This window comes from Anabrus simplex, chromosome 14 (genome assembly GCF_040414725.1).
Source record: "Anabrus simplex isolate iqAnaSimp1 chromosome 14, ASM4041472v1, whole genome shotgun sequence".
NCBI lineage: Eukaryota > Metazoa > Arthropoda > Insecta > Orthoptera > Tettigoniidae > Anabrus > Anabrus simplex.
Genome location: NC_090278.1, coordinates 73,304,252 through 73,331,602, shown reverse-complemented (window position 1 = coordinate 73,331,602; position 27,351 = coordinate 73,304,252). Strand labels below are relative to the sequence as shown.

Genomic DNA, 27,351 nt, shown 5'->3' with positions numbered 1-27,351 from the left:
CAGGAATTGAGAGTTTATGTTCATGAGAGGAGGAAAGTAAATAAAACTTTGCGGATTAATACTGGGTTTAGATTCATTCAAGTGATGAAATACGAGAGTTGCAATGTGAAGATATCATAGTTCATCGAGTTTTAATCAGGAGAGTATTGTATACTAGGGGGGAGATATGAGTGAAAATTTAATTGAAAATATAAAACTAATGCACGAGTTCATTGCCCTCTTTAATTTCAGTGCCGGGCTGAGTGGCTCAGACGGTTAAGGCGCTGGCCTTCTAACCCCAACTTGGCAGGTTCGATCCTGGCTCAGTCCGGTGGTATTTGAAGGTGCTCAAATACGACAGCCCCGTGTCGGTAGATTTACTGGCACATAAAAGAACTCCTGCGGGACTAAATTCCGGCACCCCGGCGTCTCCGAAGACCTTAAAAAGTAGTTAGTGGGACGTAAAACAAATAACATTATTATTATTATTATTATTATTATTATTATTATTATTATTATTATTATTATTATTATTGTAATTTCAGTGTTTGTTCCATGGTGGCATCTATCATTACAGTATGGAAATGTGAGCTTCTGGATAAGTTTAATTTTCATGCTCAGTGGAATAAGTGATTGGTGAGTTTTGAGAGGTGAAGTGACAAGTGAATTTTCCTACAGATGCTTTTTATGTGCTTATTCCAGTGTAGTGTCACTTATGATAATCTAAGAATTTTTACAGACTTCTGAAAGTGAAGGCAATAACTTCTTGTTCAAGATATTTAGTTGCCTTTGTTACTCTATTACATTAGCTTGCGTCTTTTTAGTATTAATAAACAGTTCTCATTGGAATAGGAGGTAATCAGTTTTAAAATAGATTTCATCTGAATTCCAAACTCAATATCAATAGTTTTGTAGTGATCATATATTTGAGGAGTGGAAATTTTGAAGGATCCAAGTGCCTTTTAGAAAATTTTAGAGCGGAGAGAAAAAACCTTAGCATTTAAGTACAGTTTTGATTTTATTTATTTAATCATAACTTGAAGGAAATATATGATACTTCATATTAGGGTAAGTTATACGAAACAAATTGTACTCTCACAAAAGTTAAGGCCCCAACTCCCTTTCACTTTTCATTATGAGAGTTCTAAGTGCCATAAGACATTATTTTGAACAATAAACAAAAATATCCTTTCTTTCCATAATATAAACTGAACAGAACACTACAAATGAATACTAACTTAACAGCACTGTTACACAGAGCATAACTGTTCATAAAATGACTGCAAGAAAAGGATTATATGGCAGCATATTAAGGAGATCTTTCTTCTTTGCTGGAGGTAGACTCCTGGGAGACAAACTATGGAGATAAGTGGTTCTTACATCAGAAGGGCTCTTTCCATGTTACACAATGTGTACTTCCTTCCAGTCCTCAGCTTCCTCGAATGTTTTCTTAGTAAAACGTTTGCTCAATTTTGATATCTTGCACTTCGCAGTACTTATAACTGAGTCTGTAGCATGTTTCACATCTAATAGAAGTTGCCTGCTTCCATCGCTATAATAGTGAATGGATTAGAAGGTCGAGCAGTCGTTACAATTGCATGCAAATCGTCTGGAGTGTATGCCTTCGAAACACTCTTCCTCTTTTCGATCAATCCAAAATCGTCGTCACAGCTAAGAAAGCTGACGAACTTGCGATAGATCTCGTCAAAATGATCATGCTCTAGGAAGAAAACCATGAGAAAAAATCGTGACACGATTTTTATTCTGCCCTGCGCAGTTGTCTGACCATATTATAAGTTTTCTTCTCTTAATAATATCACCATTGTTCATCAGCTTCAAAATGCAAGATATAACACTTTCATCCCATAAACACATCACCCCATCAGAATCTGAAATGTGTATGCCTAGATTGTAGCTCTGTACTAGGACCTTCCTGCTTTCTTGCATTCATAAACACATTCACCTCATTTTAAAATGCTCTGCGAACGAATCTACTACGCTGGCGTTGCGGCGGGAGAGGTGATACTCCCACGTGGCGCGTCCCAGGTGGCGGATAGGGGGTTCCTAACCGGCTTGCCAGCGGACTTGAGGGAAATAAAATACCTCTCGCGGACCAAACACACAACCCCCTGTGGGTGAGGGACTCAGTCGAGGAATACACCCACGGTATCCCCTGCCTGTCGTAAGAGGCGACTAAGAGGGGCGACCAAGGGATGATTGTATTTCAACCATGAAACTACTTGTGATTACTACCATCATGCGGGGAACATCATGGGTCGCTTTTAATTGCGTGTAGTACCACTATGTTCAGTACCAAATAGGTTTGTGATTAGTAGCAAAATAGTACGTTGCTGGCTTTTACAGTACCTGTGATTGGTAGCACTATATGAGCGATACCATGGGATGAGCGACACCATGGTTCTGGCTTGCCTATGATTAGTGCCCACTATATGAGGAACACCAAGGGATAGCTCAAGTCCCTGTGGTTAGTACACTTACTTGATGGACACCATAGGTTTGCGTTGCCTGTAAATGGCGCCGCAATGTGCGAAACCTCATAGGACTGTGTTACTTGTGCAAATTTCATTATCTGTGAGTAGTACCATAATGTGTGGAATACTGCGAGTCTACGCTACTTTTGATTAGTACTGCAGCATGACAAATACCATGGTTTTACTTTCCTAGCGATAAGTACCATTATGAGGGGCCGATGACTTCGATTTTGGACCCCTTTGGACTAAAAGCATCATCGATCCAGTATTGTGCTATAGACACATCCCTTGGTCAGTAATACTATTATTTCACTTCAATTTCTGTGTATGCGAGACATTGCACATCAGATCCTCTGATTGTTTTAAATTCATATCCATCCATTCATTCTTCATCCTCATGTATTGAATTCTGATCAGTGGAGGCTTTTTAGACTTTTAATTTGTCATTCCATTTCGTCTCATTTCGTACCATTAGGGTCGATGACCTAGATGTTAGACCACTTTAAACAACAAGCATCATCATCATCATCATCGAAATGCTCTGCAACGTCTGCAACCTTATGTGACCAACAGAAAAAATATTTTGGAACGTTGTTTTACAAATATGAATCCCTTCACTTGGGACAGTATAATGCACAGTTCTTTGTCTGTGACTGTCAGCAGCTGGATTCTGGTAACTCCCATGACGGCGCAGCTGCACTGGAGCAACTTTCATCTTGCAGAGGGTAATAATCTTCAGAGAGCTTGAGTTTCCAATCGAGTAATAGAGAACTGCATTTGAATCGACATTTGCAGATTACCTACGACATACAATAAAAGAAGTACTGCATTAAAACATACAATGCTATGTTTGTAAGTTCATGTGATCCTGTTTGCACTATACCTCAAAATAGTTGTGAATTTACAGTATAGTTGCTTATAACGTACCTTTGGTCTGGGTAGTGATGAGGGGGGCACTTATACCCAACCAAGGCCAATGGGCTTGGAGTTAGAACATGCTGCCACTTCTTAACTCATACAGAAACTATTGTAGCAATGAATGGCACATGGAACCTATACAGGATATTGGCATTGACACTTGGCCTCTCACCGCTGGATACCGTGGTTCAAATCCCGGTCACTCCATGTGAGATTTGTGCTGGACAAAGCAGAGGCGGGACAGGTTTTTCTCCAGGTACTCTGGTTTTTCCTGTCATCCTTCATTCCACCAACACTCCATTCACATTTCATTTCTGTCAGTCATTTATCATTGCCCCAGAGGAGTGCGACAGGCTTCGGCAGCCAGCACATTTCCTATCCTCGCCGCTAGATGGGGGCTTCATTCATTCCATCCCTGACCCGGTCAAATGACTTGAAACACGCTGTGGATTTTCATTTTCATTTACTTTTATAAATTTTTACTTTTATAAATTACACACATTTCTACCTTCTGTGAACATGATGATGTGGTTTTTATTGGTCATATAAATGCCTTTTCATTGACACACACAAATATATAAAAACTTACTTTTGGTCATATAATTGCTGTAGCTTTTCTCCAAGTATTATTAACATGCTTTGTGTTGGAAATTTCAAGTGATCGTATCTGTGTTCGGTTATTTTTGTTTTATATCATAAAAAGAACAAAAGGTTCCACCTAATCAATACTTATTTATCATCACATGTATGATGGAATATCACATGTATAATAGAACCGGTTTCGACCTCTTAGAAGGTCATCCTCAGCTATATTAGAATCATATTTCATTTTGTATTATGCTTCATTCCTAAAAGCTTTGACATATTCTGAAATTTAACAACATTATTTTGATGACACTTTTGTTAAGAGTTCCAATGTTACAATATAGCTAAAATTATGACAAGTTAAATACTCTTATTACATAATATAATGACCCAATATACACCTGTAATTATAATAAAATGTATTCGTCTTTTCTTTCTAATGCATAATGTAAGAATAATTTACCATAGGCTTTTGCCATTTCAGTTAAAACAAGTTCCATTCTTATAAATGTTTAGTCATATATGAGGCGATCTTTGTTGATATTTGTGAATATTACAGTATTAAATTAGCAGTAAAATACGCCAGTCAAGTGTAAGTATGCTAATGGCTCAATAAAATATATTACTTATCTACATTAAAATATTAGCTAACATGGTTGAACGAACTTAAATGCTCTTTTGAAAGTCTAAAACAGTTGATAACATAAATCTTGCGTTGTTTTGCGTTACGTATTACATTGAAATAATGTGAAATTTGCCCATTATACAAACATATAAACACATTAAAGTATTTAAAACATTGCAAGGTATGCTTAGACGCAAGTGTCTGTTTGTAGTTTAAATTAACAAGTGACAGCACATTCTTATGTTGTTTTAAAAAAGTCTGATGAACATGCGAGTTAAAAGTCTGAATTTGCATAGGCCTTAGCTGATACACTTTGTGTAAAACTCAACCACTTTATCTTCTAATTTTGTTTTCGTGACTTGAACCTGGCTTGTTTGACTTGGCTGATGTTCTAGAAATTGTTCAATATAAATGACAAGTTCGTAATTGTTGGTGGCCCTTTCCTTTCTTATGATGTTGGCGTTAATAAATGTCTGTAAGTTGAAATAAACGAATTAGAAATTTTGAATATAAGTTGCGTACTATTGTATGAGTTCTGAAATAATCTACTTACTATTGTGGAGTGGTTGAGATGTATGCTGCTTAGCTGTCTGTCGTGTATTGTATCTCGTACTTCTGGGGTTAGTGCCGCCTGTTGTGAGGGGTTTGGAGGGGTGAGTGGGCGAAGCTTTGGCGTGTGTACGGGCGGAGCCATGTATGTCCGCTGTCTGCGCTATAGCTTGCGTATGACGTTGTTTGTTGACTAATCTGAGGTAATCATTCTTAATGATGGGAATAATCTTATTAAATGAAATATTAGTATTCTCAGTTATTTCATTAATATTGTAATTGGGGTTTGTATATTGATCGAATGTTATGTACAGTTCTTCGTTTATATTAAGCAAAAAGGACCTTTAGGATTTGTATTTAATATTTTCAAATCATTATCTATATCCGTGAATTTATGCTTGTACTCGTGCATGTGCTGACCTATTGCAGAAAAATGATTATGCTTGATGGCATTGACATGTTCATTATATCTGATGATAACATTTCTACCACTACGCCCTATGTAACTTGTAAAGCAGTTATTACAACTAATTCGATAAACTCCTGACTGAAGATATTTATTATTACTGTCAACTATCTTGGTGTTATGTATGCTGTGCCTACTATTATGTGTAGTTCTGAAAGCTATTTTAAGATTATGCTTTTTAAAGATATTAGTTAGAGAATATATACTCGTGTTATTAAAAGTGAAAGTTGCATAATCTTTCTTGCGTTGATCTAGTTTCACCAGTGTAGTTTTGGGTCGGGATTTGATCTTTCGAATAATGGAATTAACCATTTCTTTTTTATAACCATTTTTTCTGGCTATTTCATGAATTAGTTGTAGCTCTTCGTTAAGGTCTGTTTTAGATAACGGTACTCTAAATGCTCTATGAATCATGCTATGGTATGCAGCTTTTTTTATGGGAATTAGGGTGAATGGAGTCCGTTTTTATAGTGTTTATTGTATGAGTAGGTTTGCGGTAAATTTTGAAGGTCAGGTGTTTTTCGTGCCTAGTAATCGTCAGATCAAGATAGTATAGCTTACAGTTATTCTCTGATTCTTTAGTAAATTGTATATGTTTGTCTATGGCATTTATTTTGTTCAATACAGTGTTATCGTTAGTTGTTCTGTTGTCGATGACGACGAATACGTCATCAACAAATCTACACCACAAAAGAATTCCGTCTATTTTGCAAAGTGAAGTGTATTCTAAGTGATCTATGTAAATTTCTGCTAGTATGCCGGACGCGGAAGACCCCATCGTTAAACCTGCTTGCTGAAAAATTGTATCATGAAACCTAAAATAGTTGTTATTTACTGCAAATTCGAGTAACGTCATGAATTCTTCAATTTCAAAGGTACTTAATCTGCTGTTAAGTTTTGAGATTGGTTGTAATTATATTTAAAGTTTTTTTAGTAGGGATATTTGGATACATATTAGTTATATCGTAAGAGGCTATGAAGTGGTATTGTTCTAACTGTAAATCTTTTGTTTTATCACAGAAGTCTATTGAATTACGTATGCTTTTATTAGCTTGAAAAAAATAATGGTTATTAAGTAATTTTTGAATATATTTAGAAAGCTTGTATGTAGGAATAGATCTGTAATTTATTATGGTTCTCATCGGTGTGTTTTCTTTATGAATTTTAGGAAGAGCTTTTGCATTCGGTAGCTGTGGGGTTCATTGTTATTAGATTATTTGCTTCTGTTTCGGTTAGCAAAAAACGTGTGATTTTGAGTAAGTTTTTTATGTTTCTTTGTATTGTGTTAGTGGGATCCTTGCGTATAATACGAAACGTATCATTGTTGAAACATTCTTTTGTTTTTTGAATGTATTCATCCTTGTTAATAACTACTGTTGTATTTCCTTTGTCAGCCTTTGTTATATGGAGATCATCTTGCCTGACTTTGTTCTTAAGACTATTTATGTGCGTTTTGTTTGCTTTATTATTAGAGATGCTATCTTTTACTTTGCTGACGTATTGTGGTAGTTTTTTTTGCAATATCTTGCCTGACTTCTTCTCGTATAATATCATGTGGAATTCTTTGTATAGCTAATTCTGTTCTGTTACAGTGGTTGTGATGTTCTGTAATATTGAGGTGTTGCCCCAATTATGTTTAGGTCCTTTGCTTAATATTTCATTTTCTGCTTCGCTGAATGTAGTGTTCGTAAGGTTTTTCACAGGTGGATAAAATTGATGCATTTTATCTCTTTTGGGTTGGGTTGAGTTGTCTGTTTTTGTGAAGTGAGTGATGTGTTTTGTTCTCTGTGTCCGTTTTAAAGTCTCTGTTTTTTGTTTTTAAGGTATTCTGCTTTTTTATGGCCAAATTATCTATTTTCTCCTTTGTGATGTACTGGAAATGATCCCAATAGCTGCATGGTAGTTCTTGGGACACTTTCATGTGTAGGGGATATAGTGTATTATTCAAGTACGGTTTTTTACGATAGAAAAAATTTGATTTCGGTTTTTATCCAAATTCTATTAGTTTTTGTCAAGGTATCACATGTTTGCTTGGTGTTTCTGTGTTTATTATTATATTTATTTAAAAACTTTGGAGTTAAGTCATAAGCGGACCGAGCTCGATAGCTGCAGTCGCTTAAGTGCAGCCAGTATCCAGTATTCGGGAGATAGTAGGTTCGAACCTCACTGTTGGCAGCCCTGAAAATGGTTTTCCGTGGTTTCCCATTTTCACACCAGGCAAATGCTGGGGCTGTACCTTAATTAAGGCCACGGCCGCTTCCTTCCCACTCCTAGCCCTTCCCCGTCCCATCGTCGCCATAAGACCTATGTGTGTCGGTGCGACGTAAAGCAACTAGCAAAAAAAAGTCATAAGCGAGGCATTCTTTGAAAAATGCAATATTCTTAGTTGTATTCATTAATTTGATTCCAATATTCCTATATTTGTACGCATCAAGCTTTGCCTGTTTCTTTTGAAACAACATAAGAATGTGCTGTCTCTTGTTAATTTAAACTACAAACAGACAATGGCGTCTAAGCATACCTTGCAATGTTTTAAATACTTTAATGTGTTTATATGTTTGTATAATGGGCAAATTTCACATTATTTCAATGTAATACGTAACGCAAAACAATGCAAGATTTATTATCAACTGTTTTAGACTTTCATAAGAGCATTTAAGCACTTTCAACCATGTTAGCTAATATTTTAATGTAGATAAGTAATATATTTTATTGAGCCATTAGCATACTTACACTTGACTGGCGTATTTTACTGCTAATTTACTACTGTAATATTCACAAATATCAACAAAGATAGCCTCATATATGACTAAACATTTATAAGAATGGAACTTGTTTTAACTGAATAGGCAAAAGCCTATGGTAAATTATTCTTACATTATGCATTAGAAAGAAAAGATGAAACCATTTTATTATAATTACAGGTGTATATTGGGTCATTATATTATGTAATAAGAGTATTTAACTTGTCATAATTTTAGCTATATTGTAACATTGGAACTCTTAACAAAAGTGTAATCAAAATAATGTTGTTAAATTTCAGAATATGTCATAAAGCTTTTAGGAATGAGGCATAATACAAAATGCCAACATAGGATTCTAATGTAGCTTGTAAGAGGTCGAAACCGGTTCTATTATACATGTGATATTCCATCATACATGTGATATTAAATAAGTATTGATTAGGTGGAACCTTTATTTCTTTCTTTTTATGATATCTGGTGGCTATCAATACGGAACAAAAATGAAATTTATAAATCAAGATATTTTTGTTTTGCTTAGAAATATTTTGTGGTTGAATGAGGTGTGAAGGTAACATATTTTTGCAAGGAGAAATTTCCAAAAATAGAAAGAACAAAAAAGTTAGGAATTTGGCCAGTTTGTTGCTGGTTGGCTACATTTACACCCCCTTCATCGCTTCCAAACATTCCCAGTTAAGTGGGTCCAACCCCACTGGTAGCAGTATTGAGCTGTCAGTGACTAATATCAACATAACTTCTTTCCTGGTCTTTTTCCTGTTGTTTGGGTGGGGTTAAGCATAGTTTTATGGCTGGATGCCCTTCCCTGATGCCAACCATTTTGTTTATGGTTTGTTTGAGCCCTGTTGACTTTTCTGACACCTTCTTCTTCACCATATCAGGTCTCCCACATCAGTTTCGTATGTTCACATCATTAACAAATACATTCCAGTTTGGATATGCTTGCTTACAGTGGCACAACAAAGAAATTAAATTAGAACATAAATTACTTACCTACAGCAATAAAAGAAAAGCAAGCAATTCCATGAAAAATAAATTTTATAAGAAATGAAATCGGAGCAAGAAAGTTCATGATAACAGAAGAATTAAATGAAGTACATTAAAACAAGGAACAGAACTAAGCAACATAAAAATGAGAAACAATTGCAACAGTACAAAATTTGCAGAAAATGACTTTAAATATTCCCTTACATGTAGCATAATGTAATTACAATTCACCCAAAATTTACAAAGTATTCCATTATCAGTAATAACTACAAGGGAATCTTGCTTCTAGACATAGCGTACAAAATCTTTTCCATAATCATCCTTACGAGGATAAGTTTACAACTTGAGAAAGAACTAGGAGAAGTATCAAGGAGGTTTCAGACCCTGGAGGAGCAGCCCTTTTCAGATCATGAGTCTTAAGTTGATAATGGACTATAGCAGGAGAAGAAACAGAGATATGGTGATAAGAGTTGTAGATTTCAAGAAAGCAATCTGGTCAAATTCCTAACTTTTTTTTTGTTCTCTATATTACATAGAGAGTCTCTGTTTAAAATTTTAAGACACCTCAGTCAAATTGACTTAACACCAAATCAAAAGTGAAGTTTAGGGGTGAAATATCAGTCATTTGAAATTAAAACTGGATTACAGCTGGGAGATGGGCTCTCACCACTATTATTTAATTGTGCTCTAGAAATCGTAATGAGGGAATGGTTTAGGAAATGTCCCCCAAAAATAAAAATTGGCCAAAAAATCAAAACAATTTGCCTGGGTTTTGCACATTATTTAGCATTACTAGCAGTTGACATAAAAGAAGCAAAACCCAGATATCAGAACTTCAAAACATGGCCTCAGAATATTATTTGAAAAAACAGAAATTGTGCCCCAAAAACAAACACAACTAAAGAAGTTACCATAAATGGTAATGAAATCAAAATAGTAACCCAATTTAAATATGAGAAGTAATAATACATAACCTGAATGAAAAAATCTCAATCCAAACAAATAGATTAGCTAAAACTACATATGCAGCAGAAACACTTCTTCACCAGAATAAACAATCAAAGACTGTCAGACTTAGGAAAATTGAAAGGAGGATTGGAAGGACCTGCATCAACAAAAAATACCAGAAAGATGAACAGTGGCAGATAATACCTAACAAAGTTGTGTACAAAGAGCTGGAACCCATTAAAGATACTATGCGTAAGGGGAGACTGGGATTCTTTGGACATATGAGGATGCAGGATTCAAGACTTCTGAAACAACTAGTACAACACAATGTCATATCAAAAAATACCAAAACAGGATGTAAATGGATAAGAGAAGTAAGACAGGATCTGATGGAAATAGGCCTTACAACAGAAGACACCACAAATAAGATAAAATTGAATACAGAACTCAAGAATACAAACCTCCGCTTACCCTTACGCAAAGCAAACCAACAACACGCATATTTTCAACAGAGAAAAGGGCACGAAGATCAGAGCGTCTGAAGAAGTACTGGGAGGACAGCAAAGCCCGAACAATCCCTTCAGAGAGTCCTGAACGATGGACTGACTAAAGGGTTCCTATGTGGTCATAAAACAAGGAGAAGTAATATAACACAATCAGAATTACAAGGCAATCACATACAAACTCGCAGGTAACTTCAACATTTCCAATTCCTTAACACTATGATTTATAGTAGTTTGAGCATTACAATGACTTACAAGGGCTATTTTTTTCAACCTCTTATCGGTAATGGAATTAAAACCACAATGACAATCCGATGAAGCGTTGTGCAGATGTGTTGCGCAGTGTCTCTAGTATGCCTGTCGACCGTGTCACATCATACTTGTCAGTTCTGAGCACGCAGTGAGCAGGTAAACATGCCTAGGACAATAGAGTATCCCGCCAAATGTGAAGTGCGTGCTGTTGTTAGATTTCTTCATGCTAGGGGGTGCAATGCAATTTTCTGTAATCGCCTGATCCACTCGCTGAACATGATCATCGGTTTACACTTGCATTCCTCCCTGACCACCTGCAACATGAATATGTCTACGTTCTTCTTCAAAGTTTCTGCGCCATTGCTACACTTCGCTGGCACTCATGAAAGTTTCATTGTACACATTACTCATTCGTCGATAAATTTTGGCTGCATTGCATCCTTCAGTATGAAGAAATCGAATGACAGCACGCACTTCACATTTGGCGGGATACTCTATTGTCCTAGGCATGTTTACCTGCTCACTGTGCGCTCAGAACTGACAAGTGTCATGATACGCACGACAGGCATACTAGAGACACTGCACAACACATCTGCACAATGCTTCATCGGATTCTCACTGTGGTTTTAATTTTGTGACCTATGGGAGGTTGAAAAAAAATGTAGCCCTTGTACTAGCTGAACATTTAAAAAAGATTCCATGACACAGAAATACACAGAATTTACAGGATATAGGAGTCTATTCTTGAAGCACTTTTTGGGAAAGGGTTCTAAGATTGATGTAGTTAATGCATTCCAATTACCAACTATCTGATTTACTGTTGTTTTCTGCAGTATACCGTTCACTTTGATCTGTCCTACTTATGTAACAGGACATTTTTAGTCGACTGTTCAACTCTCCCCAAGCTTGTTTGTTCACATAGACATTGTATATGGCACACGATCATGTTCTTTCCCTTCTAGCCTCCAGGTTCTCCTACGCAAGTTTTTATATCATCCTTGTCTCATTACTTCTAGGACTAAAATCATTAAGCACAAACCTTGCAACCTTTTGCTGTACAATCTCTAGTTCATTGATGAGCGCTGTTTGGTATGGGTCCTATACGGCTGCTCCATATTCCAGGTTTGACTTCACGAGCGATAAACAGCCCAACACCTTCACCTAGTATCTGCTGCCGTTTAGTACCCTCACAAAGAAATATAAATACGTGTACGCTTGAGTAATTAAATTTCGTATGTGTGTGTTCCATCTTTAGATACCGCTTTATGCAGGCTCAAAAGTATTTGCGCGAGTCACTGTTCCCTGGTGTGTCCAATTTGAGATAGTATTGAACGTCCTTTCACGTGTGTTTCTCCTCTATTCTTTTGTGACTGCATTTTCATGGATTTATTTTCATTTTGTTATCAGGCACCTGCTTATGCAGTACATTTAGATCAGCTTGTAATAAAGTATTGTCATTTAAGAGTTCTGGATTTTTCGGTATATTATTCCATTGTCCACAAACAATCTGCAGTTCATTGATAAACACCACAAATAGAAGTGGCCCATTAACACTACGGTGTACTACTCCCAACATAGAAAACTTCTAACAAGTGAGTTGGCCATGTGGTTAGGGTCGTGCATCTGTGAGCTTGCATTCGGGAGATAATAGTTCGAATCCCACCATTGGCAATCCTGAAGATGGTTTTCATTGCTTTCTCCATTTTCACACCAAGCAAATGCTGGGGCTGTACCTTATTTAAGGCCACAGACACTACTTTCTCAATCATAGGTCTTTCCCATGCTTCTGTTGCCGAAAATCTGCAGGGTGTTAGTGCGACATTAAACAATTAGCAAATCAACACTTCTTTGGAGTATTTATTTCCCACTTTTATTGTTTGTATGTGGTCTTTCAAAAGTTCTCAGATCCACACAACCACCCTTTCATCAGTATTTGTTTCCATCAAATTTTGATTATAATATTATGTGGTACCATCAGAAATGCTTTTGGAAAAAAAAAATTACAATAGCTTCGACTTGTACACCTTTGTCTAGTGACTTGCTCATGTACTGAAAGAGCGACATCTGGCTGTCTCCACTGTTTACAGATATCCTAAAAAGATCTTCTGACCGAACTCCTGTCCAGTCCTTCATTTTGTCCAGCCATGATGATCTCCTACCGGGTCCATGGTGACCATCCACTCGATGATATACAGACACCTCTCAATAAGACCAAGCAAGGTGGCCGTGCGGTTATTAGTCGCACAGATGTGAGCTTGGATTCGTGAGAGACTGGCTTCATACCTCACTGTCGGCAGCCCTGAAGATGGTTTTCTCTGGTTTCACACACACACCAAATAAATCAAGACTGTGGCCGCTTCCTTCCCACTCCTATCCCTTTCCTATATCATTGTCACCATAAGACCTATGTTGGTGCGACGTGAAGCAAAATTGAAAAAATGAACCTTGTCCCATGTAAAGCACTTATAAAGAAGCTATGTTATCATGAGCTTGTTGTTAAATTGTTGTTACTGTTTGGCAGGGGTTGATTGTCCCTTTATTAACCACCACTTTAATGTTTGGAGAAAAAGAAAATGTCCTTCCCTTTGGCATGGATTCAAACCTTATGGAACATCAGTCTTTTTATAGTTCCTGTCATTATGCATGAACCATTCCTTTAAGTATACTGGCTTATCTTGCTGCTGGATGTCTGCATATGATCATGTATGCCAAACATCTATCAGGGACTTTGCTTCTTAAAATATGTCAGTCAGTCTTATGAATTTTTGGCTGAATTGTTTGCATATTGACCTTTCGATCAGAGGGCCCAGGTTCGATTCCTGATTTTGCCGGGGATTTTAACTATATGTATTTAACTCCTGTGGCTCGGGTACTAGGTATTTGTGTTTGTCCTAATACTCTTCTCTTCATATACACACAACACATAACATACAATTGTGAATATATCCCTCTGTATAAGATTGGTGTCAGGAAGGGCATCCAGTCCTAAAAGTGAACCATATCTGTATCACCAACCCCAGGGTTTTTAGGATAAATGCCAGGAGGAGGAGGGCTGTCAGTCTGTACTTTTGTCGTATCAGTGATACGAACATATTAATATGTTATATTAAAATTATTCCATTTCTTTACTAATTTGTAACCATGGAAAAGTGTGTATGATTTTACCATACTTCAGTGATATAAGAATGAACGTTTGCAGTATAGTGTCACTTCTTTTGATTAGTTTAACACCTGATTAGGTTTTTGATACAAGGTCTCCAATTTGGCTATCCCTTGTAGCTGTAAGTTGCATTCTGCAAATGGTGGGATCGTACCCCACCATCAGCAGCCTTGAAGTTGATTTCCTATTTTCACACCGAGCAAAAGCTGGGGCTTAACCTTAAGGGCTCTGTTTCTTCTTAACAAAGTCGTTTGCTATCCTACAGCCCTCTGTGTTGATGTGGTGTTAAGCTACTTGCAAAAAATGTATGTTTTGGTTGTCTTTAAACCACGTAAAATAACTCAATGTATTAATTTTATTTTGCTTTCTGACTTTCCAGTATTAGTTCTTTCTTTCACTTCACTGTCTTCTCTCTTCCATCCAGATCTTGCTTCTTTCCTATCTTCTGGAAACCCTTTTTTATCAACGTTTTTTTATTGATCATCTGAAGTAGCTCCAATTTTAATGTCCTTTTTAATCCCCGTTTCTTCTATGTCTTTCATCAATTTACGAACATTTTTACTTGTTTTAAATAACAGTAAGTTCTCTTGATATCTGAAAATGTTATTCCACAAAACCAAGAATTACCAAGCAAGTTGGCTATGCTCTGCATGTCATGTAACAGGAAGCTTGCCTTCGGCAGATGGTAGCTTTGTATTGCACTGTTGGTAATGCTGAAGATGGTTTTTACTTAGTTCCCAGTTTCAGAGCTGGGAAATGCTGGGCTCATACCTAAATTAAGGCCATAAGTTTCCTCCCTTTCTAGCGCATATGAAAACCCATTGGCAGATCTTGAGTTAATATTTCAAGCATTTTATTTCTGTTAAGGTATACATAGGTCTTAAGTATTCAACAAATGCATATTTGTTCCATGTATGTTGTTGGGTATTCAGCCCAAAGGCTGATTTGATCCTCATAGCTCTGCCAACAGCTGTAATGAGAGCCTAGGCATCACTGATGGGGCAAACTATGGAAATGAGGAGTGAGGTATCTTCTCGTTGCTTTCCCCACTGAGCCAGAAGTTGCTATTACGTATTGCTCTGCCAAGCCAACTGAAATGCATGCACCAACCGACCCCGTGAGCGATATTTTCACACCATTCATAACAGGGTCTGACTGCATAAGGAAAGTTATTTCTAGCATTGCTCATACCTTGGTCACTTTCATATTGTCAAAGCCAAGGATGAGACTGAGACAGATCAATGAAAGTAACAAATTTATTCTAGCCCAAACCAGAAGACACAGCGCACTGTAAACACTACATCTCGCCAACAAAGGCATGTGGGTTCAATATTCTTGTGGTTTTCTAATCAGTAGTTTTTTCACTTTCTTGATCAGTAAATGAATGCTGAACTGCCAGCTGTTCCGTAGTGTTTCTCTGTTCCTCCCATGCTTAGAATGTGCGATAGCTCTGATGACAGAGATGTTAGGTCCCCTTAAACAACAAGCATCATCATCATCAAGAATATGTGGGATAGTTAGTTTGTAGTTGTAAGTATATAATAAAGAAAATCGCACATTATTTGTGCATATTGTTCACTCACAATCATCGCTTATCTGCTCGAGCAAGCCGGGTACAGTTATAAATTAGCCTCTACCAATGTGTTCTGTCTAGCCATAGTTGTTTTAGTTTCTGTTGCCATTTTCTTCATGGTCTTTTGCTTGGGACAATCAGATCGAAGTATGTTCTAGAGTCCTGCCAGAAGCCATTCATTTCATATGGCCATACCGTACCACTTTCGTCAGTTTTGTTTTAATGTTACTGGGAAACTCCTTTTCAACTCAAACTGTTTGTTTCCTCAGTTTCTCCTTGGCCTTCAGAGGCAGGAGTGGAGGAATTTCATTTTTAAAGCTTTGAAGTCTTGTCAAGGTAAGTGTTGTACTTGTATTTAATAGGTCATGATTGTCACATACTGACATTCGAGGATTGAGGAAAACATCCATCCCAGAAAAGGTTACATACAGAGCAGTTTGCATTTGATTTCTGATTTCTTGTTTGAGGTGTTAACAGACGAGACATAGCTGCCAAAATATTTGAAGTTGTTTATGTCAATAGCATCTTGACTAATTTTTAACGTGGACTGTTTCAGTTTCAACTGCCATCTCTTAAAATCTATATATTGTTATTAATATTATTCATCAAAAGGGAGCTAAAGTAGACATTGAAGCACAATAAAGAATGAACTAACTACACATCTTTATCTTAATTATTAGACTCTAATAAATTCATTTCTGCTTCTCTGGATTATCATGGGTTTAGAATCTACTCTGTGAGAGGGGTTCTTTGTTGAGAGATCTTCAATCTTAAGTGGAAAGTATAAAATGTGAAAGCAGTAATTAATGCAGCAACATTGACATCACCTGTTGCTACCACTCCACCCAGGCATCCTACTGCAAGGAGCACTGTTAGGGCTGCCTGCAAGTCGGAATACTCTGCACAAGCCAGAAAACCAGAATCCTAACCAGTAACTGATCATTTTGTTACCAACAGTAACCTAGCCCTCCCTGTCAGCAATTTTGACACTGACAGCAATAAGAGTAAGTATTAATGTTGCCGTGTGACCCAACCAAACTCTAACCTAACGCTGTCGATAATAGTGCCTCGGTCTTCCTGGAGACATTACCAACAGTAATATTTGTCCACACCACAGTTAATGCACTATGCAGTCGTTTATTGGCAACCATATAAAATCATCATCCATCAATGCACCAGGTGGAGACAGCAGAGTGAAAGGGAAGTTTGCATGACAATATTGTTACGACAGCTTCCGAGAGAAAGCAAAATAAACTCTAGAATGGGTTCTCATTGAGCACCTTTCCTCCTTGTTTGCTCATACTATCTTTTACTATTGGTATAAACACTTTTTTGTTATTTATTTTGATTTATCATTAGTCTCTTCTTCCCTTTCAAGACTGAGGATCTCCCTAGAATGTCTCCCCTCAGAATGGTGATCGATGCTGACCCATTGTGAAGCTGAAGAGCAGACAGGCTCACCATAATCTGAGAAGACCCATCATTAAAGAGAAAGCAGCCCATATATAAACATGCCCCATTTGTTTTTGTGTTTTTCATGTTTGACTTGCTTCCATTCTTCTGTTAATTTCTCTACTCATACAAATCTGTCATCATGTTTATCCCACATGTATGATTGTATCCTCCTTTCTGGCTTAAAAGCACTGTGTGTGGCTTTTCTGGTGAAGCTTAGTAAGCAGTTAAGTCAAAGGTAGGAACACATAATGGGATAAACACGACAGGTCAGCATTGGAAGAGGGAGCAATAGAAATAGGAGAGAAGGAGAAATGTAAAAGGGACAAGGGTAGTCTCCACATCTTCATACACTGCTGTCTGGTCTCTCGTATAAACCCAGACCGAGTGCATGGTATTTGTACTGTGTGCTACAGCAGCTGCCTCAACTCAACGTACGTTGCATGCAACCGACCTGCTTTAAGCGTGTGTACAATCTTATATAAAATCTTTCCTTATAAAAGATGCTGGTAGTGTCATCCTACATAAACACCAAGGATTTTCTGCACACCAGTAGTGAGAGTTATGACAGTTCACACATGACCAGTAAGATGAAACCAGGCCTCATCCAAAAAGAACACCAGCTGTGGGTCAAATAAATGATCATTCTATAATGCAAGATACCACTCACAGTTTTCTCACTTTTGTGGCGGGATCAGCAGGTTTTAAAAAATGGGTCCGTGTAAACCTGTTCGGTTTGATGTGTAACAGCTTTGTGGCTCTGTACACAAAAGAAACCGAAACCCCTACTTGGTGTTCTAATTTTGTGAGTGATTTATTTGTTGACCGTTCAAGATTCGCTTGTCATCTAGCTTTTCTTCTGTTAAAACTGTTTGTGTGTGCACGTTTTTTTATTGAGTACTGAGCCATTAGTTTTAAATTCATTTACAATTACATGAATCTGTGCTCATGAGGATGGCAGGTCACAAGGAAATTGCTGAAAAAATGCATCACGTCCCCGTTGAACTGACTCAGACTTAAAATAACTTTTCCATATGAAAATACGGTGTTGCAATAATAACTGTCTCACCATGTTAACAGCTGAGATTCAGTTCTAAATACATCATTGCACTGCAGCTTCAGATAGTATGCATGCATATTGAAAATGTTCTATGTACAAGAAACAGTTGTTTTCACACTGGAAAATAATATAATATCGAATACACGCTCCTTGCAAGGTCAGGAACTATGCGCGTGCCTCCCTTGCAGCTGCTTAGGTCTTGGAAAGTAGAAACGCCACTGGATGGTCTCGGTGTATAAGAGGGACCCTGTAGAAGGAGTCTCTCCTTATCAGTCGCTGTTCTTCTGTCTCCATTTCTCCTCATTTTCTAAAGAGCTTCTTTGTGCTTCCCAGCTTCATAAGGAGGGCGGGAATCATCAGTCATTTAGGGCCATCTTGGGAGATCTTCAGTCTTGATGAGGGAAGTGTGGTTAACAAGAAAGCCAAATAAAACAGCAAATGGGAATAGATGGAAACATAAATACCGATGGGAAAATGATACCGGATAAACACACAAGATACAAAGGATCCTATTGAGTCGGTGTAAGTAATGGAAAGGAACAAACAAGTGACATGCTATATACATGATGTTTTGGAGATTCATACAAATAACCTTATGGAAGGTAGGGATGAATGTCCGTGAATTGTCTATCTCAGGGAGAAGCTTGAAGTAGAGTGCAATATTTGTCGGTAGTTAGTAGCTGTGTTCGCCCTCGGCTTATACCCTTCGCTGTATCATGCTTCAGGGTGTATGGCTGCATAATGTGTAACGAGCTGTTCTCCATACATCACTGCTCTGCATCTGTACACATCACTTCACTGCAGCTTCAGGAGATAATCTGCAATGTAATGTGTAAGAAACAGTTGCAAGTGCATGACTACACTGCAGCTGTACACATAACTTCACTGTGGCTTCAGTACTTACGCCTCTGTAATTTGCAAGAAACAATTCTAAATATATCACTGCACTGCAGCTTCAGATAGTATGCATGCATAATGAAAATGTTCTACGTACAAGAAACAGTTGTTTTCACACTGGAAAAATTATAATGTATGTCAGCAAAGTCCTAAGTCATTCATCATCAAATACTACCTGAGGTATAGACATAAAATTTTCATAACCATGTTTTCATGTGGACCTTGTCTGTCTGTGAATTAATTCTTTATGTATAACTAGTATATACCCGTGACTTTGCCCGCATTTATTAATTCAACTGTTTTATATAATTAAAAACCTATTTTTTCCTTATAGAGCTTCCGGTTGAGCTACATTAGTGTCCTTCTAAATGGAGCTGAGTAGTTTACAATAATTTTAGCAGGTGTTGTATGTCCCAATATATTTTATAACCACTATTTTGTAAAGTTAATATAATAAGAAATCAGAGTTCAATTTTTACAAATTATAAATGTCATTGTCCTTTTAACAATGTTTGTTTTAAGATTAAATTAATATGGCTGATGATGCCCAATAAGAAGGGCAAAACATGTCCCCATAATATTCAGATTTTCAATGTCTAATTAACCACATAACGTGGTACTGATTGTATTGAATAGGTTGAACAATAAATGTACTCCTTTTGTAAACTAAGTGAGATCGCTGTTTTCAATACGGACCAAAAATGAGAGTGATGATTTGTAATGGCGTCTGTTGTTCTGCTGTTTTTAACAAAGCCACACTGGTAAGATGAAACTGTGATGTTTCGTGATCTTGCATCAAGAACACGTTCAAAAATGTTCATAGTATGGCATAAGAGGTGGATTGACCTATAATTTGAGCAGTCCTGTATATCACCTTTTCTGTTCCAAATTGGATTTGTCATACTGGTCTTCCAGGCCTCTGGTACTGTGTCCTCCATAATAATCTTGTTGAAGAAGTCAGTAAGCCATACTACACCTTGTTCTTCCAGAAGATTCCATACTTGAGCTGGGATATCATCTTCACCAGGCGCTTTCCCAGGCTTCATTTTGTTGATGGCAGTGGACACTTCTTCCGTAGTGATAGTGGGCACTGGACCGTGAATGGGATCGGCTGTACTGTAGGTAGAGGTGGATGAGGGAACTCCTTCTTGTATGTATCCTCAAAATACTCCTTCCAGCGACGTAGTATGTCTTGTCTCTTTTGTAGGAGGAGCCCATTTCTGTCTTAGATGTTGATAACATGACCTAGATATTGTGTGGCGCGCTCGCAAGCATGAGCAAGTTTGTAGATTCTATTCATGCTAACAGGCTCATCCAGCTCGCCATAGTTGGCTTTGTAATGTGCTGCTTTTGCAGTTGCTATAGCTTGTTTTGCACTGTACTTCAGAGCTCGGTACCTATCTTAATCCTCCGTGGCTCAGACGGTTGAGGTGCTGGCCTCCCTTGGCAGGTTCAATCCTGGCTTAGCCCGGGGGTGTTTGAATGTGCTCAAATACGTTAGCCTTGTGTCGGTAGATTTACTGGCATGTAAAAGAACTGCAGCAGGACAACATTCTGGCACCTTGGCGTCTCCAAAAACCCTAAACAGTTGTTAGTGGGGCGTAAAACCAATAACATTATTACTACTTAATCCTTCGAGATATTTAATCTAGTGCAAGTAGTCGGTGTTGAGGAGCAACACTGTCATTTGGGATCAGTTTCGTAACCTTGGCCATCGCAAGTCTCTTCGTCGTGTCATCCGGTAGTCATTTTGGGATATATGGCTACCACTATAGTAGGTGATAAGGTGTGAATACCGCTTTCTAAAAAAAGATGTTTGTTACGGACAGATCCCACGCTTCAGCAAATTCTAGGATTTGAATGCCATTGTTGTTACGGCTATCATACCATGGTTTTATTCAAATCCATCCTTTCATAACCAACATGTCCGTTTAGATCTCCACCAATGAAAAGAATTTCGCTATCATCAACAGCTTGAATGTATGATTCGAGATTGTTCCAAAATTTCTCTTTCTTTTCTTCAAGGCAGCCAGTCTGTGGGGCACAGCATGTCACAACTCAAATTAAATTGGTCCTCAAGTTTATCTTTATTGACAGCAGGCAGTCGCTGATGCGTGCTACTTCAGATATGCTGTCGCGAATCCACTCCACAATCACACCTACACATTTGCACTTTTCTTACCATTGTAGATTAGCTTGTACTTTTTTCCGATATTTCTTGATTTTGCACTTGCCCATTGGGTTTCTTCAACGCAAGCTATGTCCACATTCCGCTGCTTCAAAGAGGCGGCGAGTTCTTGGCTTCTGTCTGTCATTGTCCCCATGTTGACATCGGCTAGTCTGATACGATTTGATGTCGTTTGGTCTGGCTTCCTTCGCCGCCGACGTGTCGGTAGCCTTCATCCATTTTCCACATAGTTCGGGCGAAAATGGTGCGCGCCGATTAGAGGGGACGCCCTATCATTTATATCCAAATGAAGAGGAGTCAACTGCATGTTGATACGACAAAAAATACCTCAACCGACATGTCGCTCTGCCTGTCGTCAGGGGCATTTTATACCTACTGCTAGGGTTTCTTGAGGCTGCCCCTAACATGGGGAACTGACACATTTTGCTGCCACTCCTAACATGGACTACAGGCGCTGCACAGTGGTTTTCATTGGTATTTCCTCCAACTGAGGGACCACTACCCTCCCAGAGGAGGTCCTCCACCCAAAGCCATTGTCTCCTTCAGGGTGTTAGGTTATTTCCCGCTGCCCAGCACTCGGCGTAGTTGCGCACAGTCTACTCTGTTACTGTGGCAGGACGAAACCTGTCCAGACTTACTTTTGCCAGTTGGAAAACCACGTTGTTCTACGACCATTAGTTTTAAAGCAAGTGATCTAGAGGAACATTTTTAATTGGTCTGTAGTAAAATCATAGAATTTAAGAAGAAATAATTGTATAAATACTGAGTTAACAATGTAAAAGCTCCTGCAAGGAGCCCTTTACAAAATTCACAGCACATTAACCAAATAGTTCGTAATAAGGGCCTGGCAAGGCAATGTAACACTACTATTGTCTTGGCCACCAAATTAGGCGGGTCAGAGAAATTACTCTATTGCCAAGGTTATGTAGCAACTGGCGAATTGAACACATCATTTCGGAGCACGAGGCAAGTTGTTATCTCTCAAGCTCCTGATGTTACTTCATACAATGTTTCAAAACAAATTATACTACAAGCTTCAGAAAAGATTGCTGATTTCAGTGGTATAACTATTTTCCATATAAACCACTTCAAATAATTATTAAAAATAAAATCTTGAGCGAGTAAATTTAAATCCGTAGAATCATGTATTGAAAATTTCAGTAAGCGGCCAAGTTTTTATTTTTTCAGCCAATAAAATTTTGTCTCGGGAAAAATGTGAAAAATTGCCTGACTTATATTTTTTATCTGAAATATATTTCCGTGAGTCTTGTAATTTTCCTGGAAAATGGCCCGGAAAGCGATCATGTAAATGTCGCTGGTTGAGGCAGTTTGGGGCGCGCGCGCCAGCACAGGCTGGAGGACACCGTAAATACTTTCTGATTACATATTAATCTGTATCTGTTTTATTACATTATAAATTTAATTATTTGAATACTGTGTATTGTACTGAGTAATATGGAAAAATAACTACTTTAAAGAATAGGTTAACATTAATTTACAATGAATTAAGAATCGGGTTCCAGCTTCAAGGCAGTCAAAGATTTAGTCACTGTCATCACACACCTCACTATCTGTCGAGTCGTCATTTACACTGATGATGAATGACTCCATTCTTTCGTCCATTCCGTGCGATTGAAGCACTTTTCCCAATTTGCAGCAGTCACACGGCCAATGGCTTCTGACGTGAGTTTTTCTACGTCCTTTATTTTGAATGTTTTGGTCCTCTCTGCCACTTCTCTCTTGACTTGAGCCCAAATCAATTCACATTTAGTATCCATTTTAACTGCATTTACGGTGTGAGCTCAACAGGTGCATGACAGGGAATGACATGGGTAAGGTGGCCTGGAGCGGATGGGCTTCAACTAAACAGCACTGCACGATCAGCGTTGCCAGTCCGTGCTAGGAGATATGCGACTCTCGACCATCTTACAAGTAATAAATCTCATTATTGTTCCGTATTGAAGATGACGTTAGGCATAGATATCAAGGATAATTTAATAAAAAAAACCATTCTGGTTTATTGAATTATCCTTGATATCTATGCCTCTCGACCATCTGTCGCTTTGCCGTTCCCATATCTGACGACAGCGCAGTTTTCCTCACCCGCCTAATTTTGTGGCTGCGACAATAGTCTGGTATTAACACGAGAATTAAGCCTCCAAACTGTCAGAAAGAGTGTAAAGAGACATGGAAAATTTGACAGGAGAAAGGAAAATATTTGTAAAACCTTGTATTCTAGAGGAAATTCAGATTTTTGATTTGTCGATTGAAATATGGGTGAAGACCAGTATGAGTTGGTGACAATGGGGCCCTTATCTGAGTCTAGCATTGCTTCCACTTTTGCCAGGCTCCTCACTTTTATCTTTCCTATTAGACTTCTCCTGGTCAACTCTTGCTCCTTTCCGACCTCGACGGAATTAGGTTTTCAAGACCTGGGGTGTCTTTCCTATTCACGCCCTTTGTAGTCCTTCCCTTTGTTTTCCTGATACGTTAATTCTTTGAAAGTTTCAGACCTTTTCAATTTTTCCTTCTGATTAGTGTTAGAGAGGATGGTTGCCCAGTTCTACTTTCTCTTAAAAACGGCAATTGCCACCAATACAAAACCGCACTGCAGAAATATATATTTTTGTTTTCTGGTTTTGTTGTAAGGGGATATATTAATATGATCATAATTGATGCGGGCGGCCCAATAAGTGTCTACGTTACACTTTTACCATGTTGAGCATTTGGTGGAGTAAGGTCTGTGGACACGATTTTTACAAGTTATGTTAGAGAATTAGCTTGTGCAGAATAATGATGTGCACTTGCCTAACGCCAGGCATACTGAAGCTCTCTGACCTTTCCTAGCTCATAACTTGAAATACGCCGGGTGTAACATAGACTCTTATTTGGCCGCACGCTTCAATTCATCATCGCTAGTTGGGTGGGGTTGTCATCTTAAAGTGGGTGAAAATGTGTTGGTCTTACGAGAACAACATTCCGTTACAGATAAAAGTGGTCGGGAATATGTACAGTTGACTTAAATGGGTGGTGGTCATTTGGGTAAGTTTCACTGTATACTGATAAAAAGAGGAGCTTGTGTGCTATACCAGCTCGTACTGGCACTCACTGGTACAAGTAAACAAGGCCTTGAAATAGCACATCTAAGAAAAATATTTAATCAGGAAACGTCAATACTCACCAAAATGCAGCAACTGGAGCATAAAACAGAGGCAACTTGGATTGTATTCTAGCGGTTTTCGCGGTGGCAAATAGAAGAATGAAAGAAAAACACCGCTTAATTTCTTTTTTTAAAAACTAGATTATTTAATTGCTGTGATTTTAAAACGTTAACACATGATAATAGAACAAACATACATTGACTAGGAGGTGCACCTCTAAAACTCTATCGAATTAATTTCCTAAAGATCAATAGATTAATAAAATAAACTTTGAACTATATTAATGTAACAATAAATTGTTTAACAATAAATTAGATTTGGAAATTCAGTAGATACTTGGAGTAGGATGTTGTTAGATTCAAACATTAATTAAAGGTAAACTTGAAGGAAGATCAAATACAAAGTAGTTAACAGTCAAGAATGTCCATGGTCACATCTATTACTGACCGTCAGAAGGGCTCAAGAAGGTACCGTAAACTTACAAGGACTTACTGAATATTAATAATAATAATAATAATAATAATAATAATAAATAAAAAACAACAACAACAAACACTTTCTCCAGGAATTATTTGTACACCAGGTGAAATATGCTGAGGTGAGACCGCGAGATTCTTCTCATAAACCGGTTCACAACGGGTACAAGTGGAAAACTAATTAACACGCCCGAAGGCATATCCAAATCGGAAGGCGCACATCAAACCAAATAGACACAAAACAGGGCACCAAATGACCCCCAAAATCCACCACCCTTCAAAAGGAAGAAGTTAGTACCCAGGAGGATAATGCGCCCACAAAATCAGAGTTCAAACATAAGTTAACAGGGCAAAACATAACAGAGGGAGCACACATTAAATCAAATGGGCATTAAATGCAAAGCAGCTCAGTCCACCATGAAAAGCTCCCAGAATTAAATTGCAGATCACTTAGGAAGAAGAATAAATAGCCCACAGCTCTCAACTCAAGACGTACACATCCCAAATTAAAATCAAGGTCAATTATTATCAATCATATTTCAATTATCTCAAACAGTAGTTCCTATGAGTGACAGTAACCATAGAAACGTAAACAAGAGAGAGCGTTACCCCACCAATAAGGAAAATTTACACCAAGAGAAAAGGTCAGGAAAAAAAATTAAGCAGAAAACAGATTCTGGTCCACAGAGATAATCTCGCAATCTCATACTATTTAAAAGATGCCATTACATTTTTTTAAATATTAAATTTACATTACTCCAAACTTCTTTAACACCGCCGAAACAGGAAAGTCTTTTAGTCCGATTAACGCTTAGCCGAAAGCTCTTACTCCCACACACATGCGGTTTTAACAGAGCAGTCAGTAAGCCGAAAGTTTTTTTTATGTAATAAGATTTTCAAGCTGACTCGAAATGAAGGATTACCAGAATAGGAGATCGTAGAACGCAGTAATGTACACGCATAAAGTTTGGGTTTCAAGACAATTCAATCCAGCTCCAGAAGAAAAAAAAAGAGAAAATGTTTGGATAACAGAACTTACATTTGGTCCTTGAAGCCCAGCTAACGCATGGCGTCAGGTAGAAAAGCAGGTTACGTACATACTTGAAAAACTCGAAACAAGTTAATTAAATAATGCACGTCCACTCCATTGAAGAAAATAATGGTAAATTAAAAGAATAAAGCACTTGAGGGCCATAGCCCGTATCCATTACATGTTACCCAGGCATATTGCGGTGGGTAAATGCTCTTATGAAGAGCGACAGCACAAAGCTTGCGAACGTCATGGCTCCCGACAATGCACTGAACACACGCCACCAAGGCGAGGTACACCAACAGAGCATAGGGCTCGCTAGCAGACCAAGTAAGACTCGCTCTCTAGCCGGCCTGAGATCATACCAGTAAACAAGAGACATAAAATCAGGGAAGAAAAAAAAAGGAAACATCGTATATAAACGATGGCAGTTACAATTAGCGACCTAAGTTGCACCGGAAAAAAAAAAAAAAAAAAATGAAACAGAGTAGGAATAAGATTTCAAAGTGATACACTTTTCAATGGCGAATTGCCCAGGTCTAAAATGTTGAAGGGAAAGGCTTTAAACATGTCCCCACTGGGACAGCACTAATGTTTTGTTCACTAGCAATTTACTTCCATTACTTGTGCATAATATACTCATTGTTGCTAGTAGGCGACTGTGGGTTTGAAACATGGAAATTGACACATATGTCACACATTAATGGCAGCTTTTAAAGATACCTTCAGGAAGTACGCTGTGATATTTATGGCCATGCACTTATAATTATGTACTAATGATCGTGGTTTTAAAGGGGAAAATAAGACTGTCAGCTTTCTGGGCATGTAAAAAGAGTGAAAGTGAAAATTTGTCACAATTTGTTTTATGGTACCAGGAAAATGGTAGGACTGTACCTTAATTGAATCTGACTGCTATATTTCCAAACCTTTCTTTAGCATCGTTGCTGAAAACCTGTGTGCGTTAGCATGACCGTAATCAGATAGAAAAACTTGAAATGTCATGATGGTTATTATTGTATACAGTTTTAGTACGGTTATTTAGTAGTAATTGTTATATTGCGTTATTAACTGTGCCCTAGATAAGCCTCTGTCTCTTTGCTCCCCTCATTACTGAAAGGCTATTTTTAAAAGGTATAGGAATTCCCTGAAATGCTCTTGTAAAAAATTATAAAAATATATGTAAAAAGATAGTTTCACCATAGAGGAGTAAAACTTCTGCAAAGTTATTTCCAGTTTTGTTACCATATTTTTGAAATCAGATAATTGATCCCTCTTCATTCATCCATTCCCT

The 27,351-nt window shown here is 37.8% G+C and overlaps 1 protein-coding gene across 2 annotated transcripts in view; it reads left to right on the top strand.

The window, feature by feature from the left end:
• Window positions 1–19,637, top strand: part of Archease (protein archease) — a 95,822-nt gene extending 76,185 nt beyond the window's left edge. The window contains exon 4 of one of the 2 annotated variants that reach the window (XM_067158116.2): window positions 19,540–19,637. In XM_067158116.2, coding sequence (XP_067014217.2) covers window positions 19,540–19,587 — 48 coding nt within the window. In that variant the 3' untranslated portion in view covers window positions 19,588–19,637. Of the gene's footprint in view, window positions 1–13,150; window positions 13,254–19,539 lie in introns of those variants that run through there. The other variant, XM_068230245.1, reaches the window with a different exon arrangement.
• The last annotated feature ends 7,714 nt before the right edge of the window (window positions 19,638–27,351 follow it).